The sequence below is a fragment of the Salvelinus alpinus genome, chromosome 34 (genome assembly GCF_045679555.1).
Source record: "Salvelinus alpinus chromosome 34, SLU_Salpinus.1, whole genome shotgun sequence".
Classification (NCBI taxonomy): domain Eukaryota; kingdom Metazoa; phylum Chordata; class Actinopteri; order Salmoniformes; family Salmonidae; genus Salvelinus; species Salvelinus alpinus.
Genome location: NC_092119.1, coordinates 19,813,632 through 19,832,859, shown reverse-complemented (window position 1 = coordinate 19,832,859; position 19,228 = coordinate 19,813,632). Strand labels below are relative to the sequence as shown.

The 19,228-nt window shown below is 44.8% G+C and overlaps 1 protein-coding gene across 1 annotated transcript in view; it reads left to right on the top strand.

Annotated features, from left to right (window-relative positions):
• Positions 1–19,228, top strand: part of LOC139563689 (G2/M phase-specific E3 ubiquitin-protein ligase-like) — a 58,640-nt gene that overhangs the window by 906 nt on the left and 38,506 nt on the right. The window contains exons 2-7 of the mRNA XM_071382549.1: positions 322–409; positions 586–683; positions 1,045–1,146; positions 10,787–10,911; positions 12,553–12,721; positions 12,968–13,074. Of these exons, the coding sequence (XP_071238650.1) occupies positions 364–409; positions 586–683; positions 1,045–1,146; positions 10,787–10,911; positions 12,553–12,721; positions 12,968–13,074 (647 nt within the window). The 5' untranslated portion in view covers positions 322–363. The remainder of the gene's footprint in view (positions 1–321; positions 410–585; positions 684–1,044; positions 1,147–10,786; positions 10,912–12,552; positions 12,722–12,967; positions 13,075–19,228) is intronic.

Here is a 19,228-nt window from a genome sequence, read left to right as displayed (position 1 = left end):
GACCAGAGTTAACATACCCGGAGAGTGGGTCCTGGCCCACCTGCATAAAGTAAACAATGGAGCCAATGTATTCCCAGACAGTTTCACATGCAAATAGCTATAATTATCTGTAGTGCCCAATGTATGACATTCCATGCAACAGTAAGGTATTTGAGGTGTGCTCAATTCAACTTGGAGTTTGAACTTTTGGGACTATTCCATTGGTTCCATTCTACAAGGCAAACTAGCATAAGTTAAGCACAGCTCCAGTATTTGACATGTATCAGACACCGTCTGGTATCTTGAAAGTTTGCTGATACAGCTATGACATTTATTTTTCAGGCAATTTTCATGTGAAGAATCAAGGTCCTCTTACTATTGAAAATGAAGAGGAGGATTCGGAGATCCGATCAGGAATACTTAATAGACTGTGAGTAATCAGTATGAAGGCCACTATGTTGTTGTAGTATAACATTTTATCACTTTTTTTCAACACTTTGACTTTGATGACAATGGTGAGAACACACATGATCAAACCACCCTACCCGAAAGTTAAGGTACTTGTTTATTTACATTGAACTTGAAATGTCTTCTCTCTATTTTAAGGTTGTGCACTTTGTAAATGCAGTGAGAATTGTCCAGACAAATATGGCGAGAAGATCACACTTAAGTCACAGGAACTCACTGTGCACTACTTTTGCCTGGTAAGAGAGAGAGAGAGTGTGTGTGTTAGAATTACTCATTGTTCATGAATTATGGCCTAGCTTAAACCAAAATATCTTGTCATTGCGGAATACTATTTGCTCAAACAGTAATAATCTATTTGTTTTATCATTCAGTTGCTGACTGAAGACACCTTAAATGTACAGAATGTTTACAATGTCAGATGAAAGGTGGCAACTTAAATTCCCTGGTTTTCTAGAAATGTTGGTTAGAGGACTCCGGATTTTCTGCTTATTCCCTCCTGATTCCGGCAGTCCTCCAACCGGGATTTCCGGAAAACCAGGGAATTTATTGAAAGTTCCCGGAATTTTGCAATCCTATTCAGATGTTTTTATATTCCAGCTGATGTCAAGCGGCGTGTATCAGCGTGGAGAGGAAAACGAAGGGATCTATGGCTTCTTGGTGGATGATATTAAACAGGAGGTCCGCAGATCCTCCAGACTAGTAAGTCAGTGTGTTCATTCATATTGAGGGCGTATTTATTTATCCTACTTTCATTATAGGCAAGGTACCATTTAGCCCTTGATTATGACTCAAGAGTCTACCTCTGAAAATAACACATAGTTTCAAGTTTTAATGTCACATGCACAAGTGCAGTGAAATGCCTTTCTTGCAAGCTCAAAACCCAACAATGCAATAGTCAATAACAATGTAATGCAACAAATAACATAAGTTAGATCAAAAACACAAGAACTAGAAATAAGAAGAATACGAGAAAGTAAGTAAGAATACTATAAATAGGGTCAGTCAGTTCCAGTACCATATCTACAATGTGCAGGGATACTGGAGTGATAGCTGTAGATCAGGGTTCCCCAACTGGCGGCCCGCATTTGATTTTATTTGGCACAAGTTTTCTGAGCAAGGCAAATATACAGTACCAGTCAAAAGTTTGGACACACCTACTCATTCAAGGGTTTTTATTTTTATTTGTACTATTTTCTACGTTGTAGAATCATAGTGAAAACATCAAAACTATTAAATAACAAAGGTAGGGGTGGTATACAGAAGATAACCCGTAAAAGACAGAGTCCATATTATTGCAAGAACAGCTCAAATAAGCAAAAAGAAATGACAGTCTCATCATTACTTTACGACATGAAGGTCAGTCAATCTGGAAAAAGTCAAGAACTTTGAAAGTTTCTTCAAGTATAACATTCTCTGTTTCACAGAAACATGGCTCTCTCGGGATATGTTGTCAGAATCGGTTCAGCCACCGGGCTTCTCCATGCATCGCGCCGACAGAGATAAACACCTCTCTGGGAAGAGGAAGGACGGGGGTGTGTGCTTTATGATTAACGACGCATGGTGTAATCATAACAACATACAGGAACTCAAGTCCTGCTCACCCGACCTAGAATTCCTTACAATGAAATGCTGGCCATTTTACCTACCAAGAGAAATCTTGTCAGTTATAGTCACAGCTGTGTACATTCCCCCTCAAGCGAACACCAAGACGGCCCTCAAGGAACTTCACTGGACTCTATGTAAACTGGAAACCATATATCCGGAGGCTGCGTTTATTGTAGCTGGGGGTTTTAATAAAGCAAATTTGTGAACAAGGCTACCTAAATTCTATCAGCATATTGATTGCACGACTCGCAGGGCTAATCCTCTCGATCACTGCTACTCTTAACTTCCGCGATGCATAAAAAGCCCTCCCTTCGGCAAATCCATCTTCCTCGTTCCGTCTTATAGGCAGAAACTCAAACAGGATGTACCAGTGACGAGAACCATTCAACGCTGGTTTGACCAATCGGAAGCCACGCTTCAAGATTGTTTTGATCACGCGGACTGGAATATGTTCTGGTCAGCCTCAGAGAACAACATTGACTTATACTCTGACTCTGTGAGTGTGTTTATTAAGAAGTGCATTGGAGATGTTGACTATTAAAACCTACCCAAACCAGAAACCGTGGCTGAATGGCGGCATTCGCGCAAACTGAAAGCGCGATCCAGCGCATTTAACCATGGAAAGAGGTCTGGAAATATGGCTACATTTAAACAGTGTAGTTATTCCCTATGCAAGGCAATCAAACAAGCGAAATGCCGGTACAGGGACAAGGTGGAGTCGCAATTCAACGGCTCAGACACGAGACGTATGTGGCAGGGTCGACAGGACATCACGGACGACAAAAACAGCCACGTCACTGACACCGACATCTTGCTTCCAGACAAACTAAACACATTCTTTGCCCACTTTGAGGATAATACAGTGTCACTGTCGCGGCTTGCTAACAAAGATTGCACCCCCTCTCCTTCTCAGTGGCTGACGTGAGTAAAATATTTAAACTTGTTAACCCTTGCAAGGCTGCTGGCCCGGACGGTATCCCTAGCCGCGTCCTATGCTTTGAAAGGCTAGTCAAGGATCATATCACCGCCACCTTACCGGCCACCCTAGACCCACTTCAGTTTGCATACTGCACCAACAGGTCCACAGATGACGCAGTCGCCATCACACTGCACACTGCCCTATCCCATCTGGACAAGAGGAATACCAATGAAAGAATGCTGTTCCTGGGTCTCAACCCCTCCCTGTGCAATGGGTTCTGGACTGTCTGATGGCCGCCCCCAGGTGGTGAAGGTAGGAAAAAACGTCTCCACTTCGCTGACCCTTAACACTGGGGCCCCACAAGGGTGTGTGCTCAGCCCTCTCCTGTACTCCCTGTTCACCCACGACTGTGTCGCCATGCACGCATCCAACTCAATAATCAAGTTTGCAGACGACACAACAGTAGTGGGCCTGATCACCAACAACGATGAGACAGCCTACAAGGAGGAGGTGAGGGCACTCGTAGTGTGGTGTCAGGAAACAGCCTCTCACTCAACGTCAACAAAACAAAGGAGATGATCGTGGACTTCAGGAAACAGTAGAGGGAGCACCCCCTATTCACATTGAAGGCAGAGCAGTGGAGAAGGTGGAAAGTTCCTCGGCGTACACATTACAGACAAACTGAAATGGTCCACCCACACAGACAGTGGGGTGAAGAAAGCGCAACAGCGCCTCTTCAACCTCAGGAGGCTGAAGAAATTTGGCTTGTCACCTATAACACTCACAAACTTTTACAGATCCACAATCGAGAGCATTCCGTCGGGCTATATCACAGCCTGGTACGACAACTGCACCGCCCTCAACCGCAAGGCTCCCCAAAGGGTGATGCGGTCTGCACAACACATCACTGGGGGCAAACTACCTGCCCTCCATGACACCTACAGCACCCGATGCCACAGGAAGGCCAAAAAGATCATCAAGGACAATAACCACCCGAGCCACTGCCTGTTCACACCGCTATCATCCAGAAGGCGAGGTCAGTACAGATGCATCAAAGCTGGGACCGAGAGATTGAAAAACAGCTTCTATCGCAAGGCCATCAGACTGCTAAACAGCAATCACTAACTCAGAGAGGCTGCTGCCTACATTGAGACCCAATCACTGGACACTTTAATAAATTGATCACTAGTCACTTTAAACAGTGCCACTTTAAATAATGCCACTTTAATATTGTTTACGTATCTTACATTACTCATATCATATGTATATACTATATTTTATACCGTCTACTGCACCTTGCCTATGCCGCTTGGCCATCGCTCATCCATATATTTATGTGTACATATTGTCATTCACTCCTTTAGATTTGTGTGTGTTAGGTACTTGTTGGGGAATTGTTAGATTACTTGTTAGATATTCCTGCACTGTCGGAACTAGAAGCACAAGCATTTCACTACACTAGCATTAACATCTGCTAACCATGTGTATGTGACCAATAAAATTTGATTTAATTTGAAGTGCAGTGGCAAAAACCATCAAGCGCTATGATGAAACTGGATCTCATGAGGACCGCCACAGGAAAGGAAGACCCAGAGGTACCTCTGCTGCAGAGGATACATTCATAAGAGTTAACTGCACCTCAGATTGCAGCCGAATTAAAAGCTTCACAGAGTTCAAGTAACAGACACATCTCAACATCAACTGTTCAGAGGAGACTGTGTGAATCAGGCTTTCATGGTTGAATTACTGCAAAGAAACCACTACTAAAGGACACCAATAAGAAGAAGAGACTTGTTTGGGCCAAATAATACGAGCAATGGACATTAGACCGGTGGAAATCTGTCCTTTGGTCTGATGAGTCCAAATGTGAGATTTTTGGTTCCAACCGCCGTGTCTTTGTGAGACGCAGAGTAGGTGAATGGATGATCCCGAGTGGCGCAGCGGTCTAAGGCACTGCATCTCAATGCAAGAGGCGTCACTACAGTCCCTGGTTTGATTCCAGGCTGTATCACATCTGGCCGTGATTGGCAGTCCCATAGGGCGGTGCATAATTGGCCCAGCGTCGTCCGGGTTTGGCTGCGGTAGGCCGTCATTGTAAATAAGAATTTGTTCATAACTGACTTGCCTAGTTAAATAAAGGTTACTTTTTTTATCGATGCATGTGTGTTTCCCACCGTGAAGCATGGAGGTGTGGGGGTGCTTTGCTGGTGACATTGTCAGTGATTTAGTTAGAATTCAAGGCACACTTAACCAGCATGGCTACCACAGTATTCTGCAGCGATACGCCATCCCATCTGGTTTGCGCTTGGTGGGACTATCATTTGTTTTTTAACAAGACAATGACCCAACACACCTACAGGTTGTGTAAGGCCTATTTGACCAAGAAGGAGAGTGATGGAGTGCTGCATCAGATGACCTGGCCTCCACAATCACCCAACCTCAATCCAATTGAGATGGCTTGGGATGAGTTGGACCGCAGAGTGAAGGAAAAGCAGCCAACAAGTACTCAGCATATGTGGGAACTCCTTCAAGACTGTTGGAAAAGCTTGTGAAGCTGGTTGAGAGAATGCCAAGCGTGTACAAAGCTGTCATAAAATCAAAGGGTGGCTACTTTGAAGAATATAAAATATATTTTGTTTTGTTTAACACTTTTTTGATTACTACATGATTCCATATGTGTTATTTCATAGTTATGATGGTTATTGATGATCCCTGATGTAGATACTTTTGGTCATGTAGCGTATGTGGACACATCTCATTCCAAAATCATAGGCATTGATATGGAGTTGGTCCCCCATTTTCTGCTGTAACAGCCTACACTCTTCTGTGAAGGCTTTCCACTAGATGTTGGAACATTGCTGCGGGGACTTGCTTCCATTTAGCCACGAGCATTTGTGAGGTATGGCACTGATGTTGGGCGATTAGGCCTGGCTCACAGTCGGCGTTCTAGTTCATCCCAAAGCTGTTTGATGGAGTTGAGGTCAGGGCTCTGTGCAGCCCAGTCAAGTTCTTCCACACCGATCTTGACCAAATCCATTCCTGTATGGACCTCGATTTGTGCACTGGGGCATTGTCATGCTGAAACAGGAAAGGGCCTTCCCCAAACTGTTGCCACAAAGTTGGAAGCACAGAATCGTCTAGAATGTCATTGGACTGTATGCTGTAGTGTTAAGATTTCCCTTCACTGAACTAAGGGGCCTAGCCCGAACCATGAAAAACGGCCCCAGACCATTTTTCTGTCTCCACCAAACTTTACAGTTAGCACTATGCATTCGGGCAGGTAACGTTATCTTGGCATGTGCGGCTGCTTGGCCATGGAAACCCATTTCATAAAGCTCCCGACTAACAGTTTATGTGCTGACTTTGCTTCCAGAGGCAGTTTGGAACTCGGTAGTGAGTGTTGCAACCGAGGACAGACAATTTTTACGCGCTTCAGCACTCAGGAGTCCCGTTCTGTGTGCTTGTGCGGCCTATGACTTTGCGGTTAAGCTGTTTTTTGTCCTAGATGTTTCAACTTCACAATAACAGCACTTACAGTTGACTGGGGCAGCTCTAGCAGGGCAGAAATTTGACGAACTGACCTTTTGGAAAGGTGGCATCCTATGACGGTGCCACGTTGAAAGTCACTGAAATCTTCAGTAAGGTCCTTCTACTGTCAATGTTTGTCTATAGAGATTGCATGGCTGTGTGCTAGGTTTTATACACCTGCCAGCAATGGGTGTGGTTGAAATAACCGAATCCACTAATTTGAAGGCGTGCCTTCGGAAAGTATTCATACCCCTTGACTTTTTCCACATTTTGTTACCTTACAGCCTTTTTCTAAAATGTATTAAATAGTTGTTTTACTCATCAATCTACACACAATAGCTGATAATGACAAAGCAAAAACAGGTTTTTAGAAATTGTAGCTATTTTTTTATTAACTGAAATATCACATTTGCATAAGTGTTCAGACCCTTTATTTAGTACTTTGTTGAAGCACCTTTGGCAGCGATTACAGCCTCGAGTCTTCTTGGGTATGATGCTACGAGCTTGGTACACCTGCATTTGGGGAGTTTCTCCCATTTTTCTCTGCAGATCTTCTCAAGCTCTGTCAGGTTGGATGGGGAGCATTGTTGCACAGCTATTTCCAGGTCTCTCCAGAGATGTTCCATTGGGTTGCAGTCCTGGCTCTGGCTGGGCATATCAAGAACATTCAGAGACTTGTCCCGAAGCCACTCCTTTGTTGTCTTGGCTGTGTGCTTAGAGTCGTTGTCCTGTTGGAAGGTGAACCTTCGCCCCAGTCTGAGGTCGTGAGTGCTCTGGAGCAGGGTTTCATGAAGGATCTCTCTGTACTTTTCTCTGTTCATCTTTGCCTTGATCCTGACTAGTCTCCCAGTCCCTGCCACTGGAACACATCCCCACAGCATGATGCTGCCACTACCATGCTTCACCGTAGGGATGGTGCAAGGTTTCCTCCAGACGTAATGTTTGGCATTGGACATAGACAGTATAATGACGTTAATTAGTCTTAACTACTTAGACTGGATAGTCTGTGTGCCTGTAGCAGCTTCCGAGTCCCAAACAACCGGATGTTCTCGGTTTTCAGGGGAAGTGGAAAGCGAGCCCTGTTACACGTTAACAGAGACGGTACAGTATGTTTAGAAAAACACTGTGTTAACCAGGAGACACTCTGTAACTCCTCCTCCACATTTACTGGATTGGTTGAACAGTGCAGAAGAGAACCGCCCAACAGTTTGTTTTTCTTCTCGTCTTCAATCTTGGTTTCATCAGACCAGAGAATCTTATTTCTCATGGTCTGAGAGTCTTTAGGTGCCTTCTGGCAAACTACAAGCGGGCTGTCATGTGCCTTTTACTGAAGAGTGGCTTCCATCCAACCACTCTACCATAAAGGCCTGATTGGTGAAATGCTGCAGAGATATTTGTCCTTCTGGAAGGTTCTCCCATCTCCACAGAGGAACTCTGGAGCTCTGTCAGAGTGACCATCGGGTTCTTGGTCACCTTCCTGACCAAGGCCCTCAGTTTGGCCGGGCGGACAGTTCTAGGAAGAGACTTGGTGGCTCCAAACTTCTTGCTGCAGACATTTTTTTGTACCCTTCCCCAGATCTGTGTCTCGACACAATCCTGTCTCTGAGCTCTACGGACTATTCCTTCGACCTCATGGCTTGGTTTTTGATCTGACATGCACTGTCAACTGTGGGACCTTATATAGACAGGTGTGTGCCTTTACAAATTATGTCAAATCAATTCAATTTACCACATGTGTACTCATATCAAGTTGTATAAACATCAAGGATGATCAATGATGCACCTGAGCTCAATTTAGCGTCGCATAGCAAAGGGTCTGAATACTTATGTAAATAAGGTATTTCTGTGGAAAAAGTCAAGGGGTATGAATACTTTCTGAAGGCACTGTATGATGTATGCATAGGGGTAAGGTGACTAGGCATCAGGATACAGTGGCTTGCGAAAGTATTCACCCCCTTGGTATTTTTCCTATTTTGTTGCCTTACAACCTGGAAGTAAAATAGATTTTTTGGGGGTTTGTATCATTTGATTTACACAACATGCCTACCACTTTGAAGATGCAAAATGTTTTTATTGTGAAACAAACAAGAAATAAGACAAAAAAACTGAAAACTTGAGCATGCATAACTCCCCCCCATAGTCAATACTTTGTAGAGCCACCTTTTGCAGCAATTACAGCTGCAAGTCTCTTGTGGTATGTCTCTATAAGCTTGGCACGTTTAGCCACTGGGATTTTTGCCCATTCTTCAAGGCAAAACTGCTCCAGCTCCTTCAAGTTAGATGGGTTTTGCTGGTGTACAGCAATCTTTAAGTCACACCACATATTCTCAATTGGATTGAGGTCTGGGCTTTGACTAAGCCATTCAAAGACATTTAAATGTTTCCCCTTAAACCATTTGAGTGTTGCTTTAGTAGTATGCTTAGGGTCATTGTCCTGCTGGAATGTGAACCTCTGTCCCAGTCTCAAATCTCTGGAAGACTGAAACGGGTTTCCCTCAAGAATTTCCCTGTATTTAGCGCCATCCATCATTCCTTCAATTCTGACCAGTTTCCCAGTCCCTGCCGATGAAAAGGTGGTGGTGCCCCTTGCTTAGTGGTGTTGCAGACTCTGGAGCCTTTCAGAACAGGTGTATATATTCTGAGATCATGTGACAGATCATGTGACACTTAGATTGCACACAGCTGGACTTTATTTAACTAATTATGTGACTTCTGAAGGTAATTGGTTGCACCAGATCTTATTTAGGGGCTTCATAGCAAAGGGGGAATACATATGCACGTAGCACTTTTCAGTTTTACATTTTTTGAAATAAGTTATTTTTTTCATTTCACTTCGCCAATTTGGACTAGTTTGTGTATGTCCATTACATGAAATCCAAATAAAAATTTAAATTACAGGTTGTAATACAACAAAATAGGAAAAACGCCAAGGGGGGTGAATACTTTTACAAGGCACTGTATATGATAAACAAAGTTGCAGCAGCGTATATAATTATTGTATGTGAGGGTAGAGGTAGTATAAATGTATGTGCATATTATGTGTTTGTGAGCAAATGATGGAGTGAATCTTTGTGTGTTTTGGAGTGTCAGTGTGCTTGAGTGTGTATGGCCCTTTGAGTGCGTAGAGACAGTGATAGAAGCTGTTCAGGAGCCCAGGACACGCAGTTGTTGGTGAACGGGGAGTACAAGAGGGGACTAAGCACACACCCCTGTGGGTGATGAGTTTGGAGGGGACAATGGTGTTGAACGCTGAGGTGTAGTCAATTAACAGCATTCTGTAGGTGGGTGAGGGCAGTGGGGGAGCAATTGAGATTGCGTCGTCTGTGGATCTGTTGGGGCGGTATACAAATTGGAGTGGGTCTAGGGTGTCTGGGATGATGGAGTTGATGTGTGCCATAACCAGCCTCTCAAAGCACTTCATGATTACAGATGTGAGCGCTACAGGGCGGTAGTCATTGTGGCATTAAGCCAGCTGTTCTGCGCATGCCCTGGAATACTGTCGGGCCCCGCAGCCTAGCAGGTGTTGACCTGGTTAAAGACCTTACTCACGTCAGCCTCGGAGAGCGAGATCACCCAATCCTCTGGGTTGGTGGCAGCCCTCACAACCAGCACGATGTTGTTATTGTCGAAGTGTGCATAAAATCTATTGAGTTCATGTGGTAGAGAGGCATCGTTGGGCAGACCACGGCCAGGTCTTTGTAATCCTTAATGAACTGTAGCCCCTGCCACCTACGGCGGAGCCTTTGTAATATGTAGTACGGTAACGTTAGGCTCCTTTAAGAGTACATCTTGGTCTAGGTACCATTCAACCTCTTCAGCTCAGCAGGCACTTTGATTGATGCTTGTCACCGTGGAGATATAGTATAAAACATGCACAATATGTTCTATTTAATTCTGTGCTTGCCATGGCCAACATGGCCTAAACTGTTTCGGTAGAGGAGAGTTTATGCAGAGTGGCTTGACACACCAGGTAGAGGTCAGGAGCTTGATCACTCACCGAGCAGAAACTTTTCTCACCTGCTGAGAGACTAAGGCTGATAGGCTCACTCAGCACCAACAGTAGTGCCGTCCATACAAGTTATTTAGTATGATGTATGATGGTTGTATTAGGATTACCCTAATCCTAGAGTCTTTGTCCACTCTAAGCCTAAGCAGCACTTTTATCACAAAACGTATAGAGTACATATTTTAGATGTTGCCTTCAATCGTTTCTGGTTGCTTGGATTCTTGTTCAAAAACATCATGTCCTAAATGTACTTTTTTGCTTTCTGTGTACCCTGTGTTTAGAAATGTGCAGTCTGCAAGAAGAATGGTGCTTCAGTTGGGTGCTACATCAAAAGCTGCCAGAAAAAGGTCCATTTTCCATGTGGCAAACAACACCAATTCATCTTTCAATTCACAGATTTATTTCCGTAAGTGACGATGATTATATATCACCAGTATGTATTAGAGCTGGGACATAATCCGAAAATGATCAACACCGACATTGCCTTCCTCTTACCGAAGAATTCTGCATATGTCGGTAATTTTGCTACACAACATTATTGTAGATTGTTCTAAAAACATTATTTGGTCAACAATAATAGCCTATGCATTATGTTGATTCCTGCTATGAAAGTGTGTACCTATCCCGGTTTCGCTGTCGACTGCTGACTCTCACTCCCTTTCCGCACTGTGCGCTCCTGCTTAAAATTGAATTGCGGGAGAAATGCAGTTTTCAAAGCAACTACTGTTGTTCTAGTAACAGAGAGGAGAGTCATAACTTTCTGTGACTGTATACTCTATTCTCAGCTCTTAATATTGAGTTCATGACGACGACACTTTACAACCAGAGTAGGCCGTAGTATGGTTTTGATGCGACCGCGAAGCTGAGCGAGCCATTTGCAGTGAATAGGCCTACATCAATAGCCTAGGAATAGTGCTGGAAAGTACTGATTTACTGATAGATTAATCAATTAGCCTACATGGCTATCTAGCAACAATATCATATTTAGAGTTAGCAATCTAGCTGTCTTTGCGTTGCCATTTTCTCAGTTGGTGAATAATATAGTCTACAGGCCAATATACACAGAGATGTCGGCAAATTCTCTGAAGAGCCTAACATAAATGTGATAATTCTGGATCCTATTTTGACAGGCTGCATATCAAAATATCAATCATGCATTCCCTGGATATGTTAGATGAAATAGCTTTCTGTTTGAATAGTAGGCTCCCATCTCAGGTGTCTAACTTGGCACTGAAAAAAAAAACATATAGAGCCCTGCCACTAATGGAAAGTTATTATTATCTAGTAAAATAGTTACATTTATTACGATATTACTTTTTATCCATATTGCCCAGCTCTAGTATGTGTTGTGTCTAGAGATTCTAAACATCATAGACAGCAGCCATGGCAAACGTAGTAACAGGAGATAATTAGGCTCAGCTCTTGTTTTAGAGATTAGAAATATATCGTTCATTCAAAAACAGTAAAGTCATATTGGCCTTCATCAGAATGAAATGACAGCTGTGCCTATTTTCTCCTTGTGAACTTTATTTTTGTTTTTAATTTAATCTTTAACTAGGTAAGTCAGTTAAGAAAAAAATATTATTTACAATGACGGTCTAACAAAAGGCCTCCTGCGGCAACGGGTGCTGGGAATTTAATAAAAATATAGGACAAAACACACATCATGACAAGAGATACACCACGACACTGCATAAAGCGAGACCTAAGACAACAACATAGCATGGCAGCAACACATGACAACAAAGCATGGTAGCAACACAACTTGACAACAACATGGTAGCAACACAGCATGGCAGCAGCACAACATGGTAGCAGCACAAAACATGGTACACACATTATTGGGCACAGACAACAGCACAAAGGGCAAGAAGATAGAGACAACAATACATCATGCGAAGCAGCCACATCTGTCATTAAGAGTGTCCACGATTGAGTCTTTGGCTACGCCTCTACTTTTAGTTGGTTGAAGTACTCTTATCTCTCAGAAACATTAACAACAAGCCATGCTTTATACCGTGGTGTGTCTCTGATTGTATTCCCCCAGGTCCTACTGTAAGGATCACAGTCCCACCCAGTCCTGGCCAGTGTCGGCTTGTGTCAGTGAGCCGATGTCCTGCTCAGTGTGTCTGGACCCCATAGAGCCTGTCCTCTCCTACTCCGTTCTCAAGTGTCCTGCCTGCCATGGCAGCTGGTTTCACAGAGACTGTGTGCAGGTAGCTACATCCCAGACTAGCAATGGCCCTCTTGGGTGAATGTGGGAATAAATTATTTTTCATACTATATAAAAGGTGTTGTAACAGTTCCTTGCAATGTGCATAACCCTTATTTCACCCTCTATATGGCATTACATTTGCATATATGGGCTTTGTGAAGCATCTATGATGGCCGTATAAAGAGTTTATGAAGGCTTGTAAGTGACTACATGCATTCTCTTATTTATTTCCTATGTATTCCTCCAGAACCAGGCTCATAGTGCTGGCATGTTCTTCTTCAGATGCACTCTGTGCAACAACAAGGACATGTTCCAGCAGGAGATGTTCCGGATGGGAGTCCACATACCTGAGAGGTATTATTATTTTAATTGTCTACTGTATGTATGGTCCAGGCTCTACTGTATGTATGGTCCAGGCTCTACTGTATGTATGGTCCAGGCTCTACTGTATGTATGGTCCAGGCTCTACTGTATGTATGGTCCAGGCTCTACTGTATGGTCCAGGCTCTACTGTATGTATGGTCCACGCTCTACTGTATGTATGGTCCAGGCTCTACTGTATGTATGGTCCAGACTCTACTGTATGTATGGTCCAGGCTCTACTGTATGTATGGTCCAGGCTCTACTGTATGTATGGTCCAGGCTCTACTGTATGTATGGTCCAGGCTCTACTGTATGTATGGTCCAGGCTCTACTGTATGTATGGTCCAGGCTCTACTGTATGGTCCAGGCTCTACTGTATGTATGGTCCACGCTCTACTGTATGTATGGTCCAGGCTCTACTGTATGTATGGTCCAGGCTCTACTGTATGTTTGGACCAGGCTCTACTGTATGTATGGTCCAGGCTCTACTGTATGTATGGTCCAGGCTCTACTGTATGTATGGTCCAGGCTCTACTGTATGTTTGGTCCAGGCTCTACTGTATGTATGGTCCAGGCTCTACTGTATGTTTGGTCCAGGCTCTACTGTATGTATGGTCCAGGCTCTACTGTATGTATGGTCCAGGCTCTACTGTATGTATGGTCCAGGCTCTACTGTATGTATGGTCCACGCTCTACTGTATGTATGGTCCAGGCTCTACTGTATGTATGGTCCAGACTCTACTGTATGTATGGTCCAGGCTCTACTGTATGTATGGTCCAGGCTCTACTGTATGGTCCAGGCTCTACTGTATGTATGGTCCACGCTCTACTGTATGTATGGTCGAGGCTCTACTGTATGTATGGTCCAGACTCTACTGTATGTATGGTCCAGGCTCTACTGTATGTATGGTCCAGGCTCTACTGTATGTATGGTCCAGGCTCTACTGTATGTATGGTCCAGGCTCTACTGTATGTATGGTCCAGGCTCTACTGTATGTATGGTCCAGGCTCTACTGTATGGTCCAGGCTCTACTGTATGTATGGTCCACGCTCTACTGTATGTATGGTCCAGGCTCTACTGTATGTATGGTCCAGGCTCTACTGTATGTTTGGACCAGGCTCTACTGTATGTATGGTCCAGGCTCTACTGTATGTATGGTCCAGGCTCTACTGTATGTATGGTCCAGGCTCTACTGTATGTTTGGTCCAGGCTCTACTGTATGTATGGTCCAGGCTCTACTGTATGTTTGGTCCAGGCTCTACTGTATGTATGGTCCAGGCTCTACTGTATGTATGGTCCAGGCTCTACTGTATGTATGGTCCAGGCTCTACTGTATGTATGGTCCACGCTCTACTGTATGTATGGTCCAGGCTCTACTGTATGTATGGTCCAGACTCTACTGTATGTATGGTCCAGGCTCTACTGTATGTATGGTCCAGGCTCTACTGTATATATGGTCCAGGCTCTACTGTATGTATGGTCCAGGCTCTACTGTATGTATGGTCCAGGCTCTACTGTATGTATGGTCCAGGCTCTACTGTATGTATGGTCCAGACTCTACTGTATGTATGGTCCAGGCTCTACTGTATGTATGGTCCAGGCTCTACTGTATGTATGGTCCAGGCTCTGCTGTATGTATGGTCCAGGCTCTACTGTATGTATGGTCCAGGCTCTACTGTATGTATGGTCCAGGCTCTACTGTATGTATGGTCCAGGCTCTACTGTATGTATGGTCCAGGCTCTACTGTATGTATGGTCCAGACTCTACTGTATGTATGGTCCAGGCTCTACTGTATGTATGGTCCAGGCTCTACTGTATGTATGGTCCAGGCTCTACTGTATGTATGGTCCAGGCTCTACTGTATGTATGGTCCAGGCTCTACTGTATGTATGGTCCAGGCTCTACTGTATGTATGGTCCAGGCTCTACTGTATGTATGGTCCAGGCTCTACTGTATGGTCCAGGCTCTACTGTATGTATGGTCCAGGCTCTACTGTATGTATGGTCCAGGCTCTACTGTATGTATGGTCCAGGCTCTACTGTATGGTCCAGGCTCTACTGTATGTATGGTCCAGGCTCTACTGTATGTATGGTCCAGGCTCTACTGTATGTATGGTCCAGGCTCTACTGTATGTATGGTCCAGGCTCTACTGTATGTATGGTCCAGGCTCTACTGTATGTATGGTCCAGGCTCTACTGTATGGTCCAGGCTCTACTGTATGGTCCAGGCTCTACTGTATGTATGGTCCATGTTCTACTGTATGTATGGTCCAGGCTCTACTGTATGTATGGTCCAGGCTCTACTGTATGTATGGTCCAGGCTCTACTGTATGTTTGGACCAGGCTCTACTGTATGTATGGTCCAGGCTCTACTGTATGTTTGGTCCAGGCTCTACTGTATGTTTGGACCAGGCTCTACTGTATGTATGGTCCAGGCTCTACTGTATGTTTGGTCCAGGCTCTACTGTATGTATGGTCCAGGCTCTACTGTATGTTTGGTCCAGGCTCTACTGTATGTATGGTTCAGGCTCTACTGTATGTTTGGTCCAGGCTCTACTGTATGTATGGTCCAGGCTCTACTGTATGTTTGGTCCAGGCTCTACTGTATGTTTGGTCCAGGCTCTACTGTATGTATGGTCCAGGCTCTACTGTATGTTTGGTCCAGGCTCTACTGTATGTTTGGTCCAGGCTCTACTGTATGTATGGTCCAGGCTCTACTGTATGTATGGTCCACGCTCTACTGTATGTGTGGTCCAGGCTCTACTGTATGTATGGTCCATGCTCTACTGTATGTATGGTCCAGGCTCTACTGTATGTATGGTCCAGGCTCTACTGTATGTATGGTCCAGACTCTACTGTATGTATGGTCCAGACTCTACTGTATGTATGGTCCAGGTTCTACTGTATGTATGGTCCAGGCTCTACTGTATGTATGGTCCAGGCTCTACTGTATGGTCCAGGCTCTACTGTATGTATGGTCCATGCTCTACTGTATGTATGGTCCATGCTCTACTGTATGTATGGTCCAGGCTCTACTGTATGTATGGTCCAGGCTCTACTGTATGTATGGTCCAGGCTCTACTGTATGTATGGTCCAGGCTCTACTGTATGTATGGTCCAGACTCTACTGTATGTATGGTCCAGACTCTACTGTATGTATGGTCCAGGCTCTACTGTATGTATGGTCCAGGCTATACTGTATGTATGGTCCAGACTCTACTGTATGTATGGTCCAGGCTCTACTGTACTGTATGTATGGTCCAGGCTCTACTGTATGTATGGTCCAGGCTCTACTGTATGTATGGTCCAGGCTCTACTGTATGTATGGTCCAGGCTCTACTGTATGTATGGTCCAGGCTCTACTGTATGGTCCAGGCTCTACTGTATGTATGGTCCAGGCTCTACTGTATGTATGGTCCAGGCTCTACTGTATGTATGGTCCAGGCTCTACTGTATGTATGGTCCAGGCTCTACTGTATGTATGGTCCAGGCTCTACTGTATGTATGGTCCAGGCTCTACTGTATGTATGGTCCAGGCTCTACTGTATGTATGTTCCAGGCTCTACTGTATGTATGGTCCAGGTTCTACTGTATGGTCCATGCTCTACTGTATGTATGGTCCATGCTCTACTGTATGTATGGTCCAGGCTCTACTGTATGTATGGTCCAGGCTCTACTGTATGTATGGTCCAGGCTCTACTGTATGTTTGGACCAGGCTCTACTGTATGTATGGTCCAGGCTCTACTGTATGTTTGGTCCAGGCTCTACTGTATGTATGGTCCAGGCTCTACTGTATGTTTGGTCCAGGCTCTACTGTATGTATGGTCCAGGCTCTACTGTATGTTTGGTCCAGGCTCTACTGTATGTTTGGTCCAGGCTCTACTGTATGTATGGTCCAGGCTCTACTGTATGTATGGTCCAGGCTCTACTGTATGTATGGTCCAGGCTCTACTGTATGTTTGGTCCAGGCTCTACTGTATGTTTGGTCCAGGCTCTACTGTATGTATGGTCCAGGCTCTACTGTATGTATGGTCCAGGCTCTACTGTATGTGTGGTCCAGGCTCTACTGTATGTATGGTCCATGCTCTACTGTATGTATGGTCCAGGCTCTACTGTATGTATGGTCCAGGCTCTACTGTATGTATGGTCCAGACTCTACTGTATGTATGGTCCAGACTCTACTGTATGTATGGTCCAGGTTCTACTGTATGTATGGTCCAGGCTCTACTGTATGTATGGTCCAGGCTCTACTGTATGTATGGTCCAGGCTCTACTGTATGGTCCAGGCTCTACTGTATGTATGGTCCATGCTCTACTGTATGTATGGTCCATGCTCTACTGTATGTATGGTCCAGGCTCTACTGTATGTTTGGTCCAGGCTCTACTGTATGTATGGTCCAGGCTCTACTGTATGTTTGGTCCAGGCTCTACTGTATGTATGGTCCAGGCTCTACTGTATGTTTGGTCCAGGCTCTACTGTATGTTTGGTCCAGGCTCTACTGTATGTATGGTCCAGGCTCTACTGTATGTTTGGTCCAGGCTCTACTGTATGTATGGTCCAGGCTCTACTGTATGTATGGTCCAGGCTCTACTGTATGTTTGGTCCAGGCTCTACTGTATGTATGGTCCATGCTCTGCTGTATGTATGGTCCAGGCTCTACTGTATGTATGGTCCAGGCTCTACTGTATGTATGGTCCAGGCTCTACTGTATGTATGGTCCAGGCTCTACTGTATGTATGGTCCAGGCTCTACTGTATGTATGGTCAAGGCTCTACTGTATGTATGGTCCAGGCTCTACTGTATCTATGGTCCAGGCTCTACTGTATCTATGGTCCAGGCTCTACTGTATCTATGGTCCAGGCTCTACTGTATGTATGGTCCATGCTCTACTGTATGTATGGTCCAGGCTCTACTGTATGTATGGTCCAGGCTCTACTGTATGTATGGTCCAGGCTCTACTGTATGTATGGTCCAGGCTCTACTGTATGTATGGTCCAGGCTCTACTGTATGTATGGTCCAGACTACTGTATGTATGGTCCAGGCTCTACTGTATGTATGGTCCAGGCTCTACTGTATGTATGGTCCAGGCTCTGCTGTATGTATGGTCCAGGCTCTACTGTATGTATGGTCCAGGCTCTACTGTATGTATGGTCCAGGCTCTACTGTATGTATGGTCCAGGCTCTACTGTATGTATGGTCCAGGCTCTACTGTATGTATGGTCCAGGCTCTACTGTATGTATGGTCCAGGCTCTACTGTATGTATGGTCCAGGCTCTACTGTATGTATGGTCCAGGCTCTACTGTATGTATGGTCCAGGCTCTACTGTATGTATGGTCCAGGCTCTACTGTATGTATGGTCCAGGCTCTACTGTATGTATGGTCCAGGCTCTACTGTATGTATGGTCCAGGCTCTACTGTATGTATGGTCCAGGCTCTACTGTATGGTCCAGGCTCTACTGTATGTATGGTCCAGGCTCTACTGTATGTATGGTCCAGGCTCTACTGTATGTATGGTCCAGGCTCTACTGTATGGTCCAGGCTCTACTGTATGTATGGTCCAGGCTCTACTGTATGTATGGTCCAGGCTCTACTGTATGTATGGTCCAGGCTCTACTGTATGTATGTTCCAGGCTCTACTGTATGGTCCAGGCTCTACTGTATGTATGGTCCAGGCTCTACTGTATGTATGGTCCAGGCTCTACTGTATGTATGGTCCATGCTCTACTGTATGTATGGTCCAGGCTCTACTGTATGTATGGTCCAGGCTCTACTGTATGTATGGTCCAGGCTCTACTGTATGTTTGGACCAGGCTCTACTGTATGTATGGTCCAGGCTCTACTGTATGTTTGGTCCAGGCTCTACTGTATGTATGGTCCAGGCTCTACTGTATGTTTGGTCCAGGCTCTACTGTATGTATGGTCCAGGCTCTACTGTATGTTTGGTCCAGGCTCTACTGTATGTATGGTCCAGGCTCTACTGTATGTTTGGTCCAGGCTCTACTGTATGTCTGGTCCAGGCTCTACTGTATGTATGGTCCAGGCTCTACTGTATGTATGGTCCAGGCTCTACTGTATGTTTGGTCCAGGCTCTACTGTATGTTTGGTCCAGGCTCTACTGTATGTATGGTCCAGGCTCTACT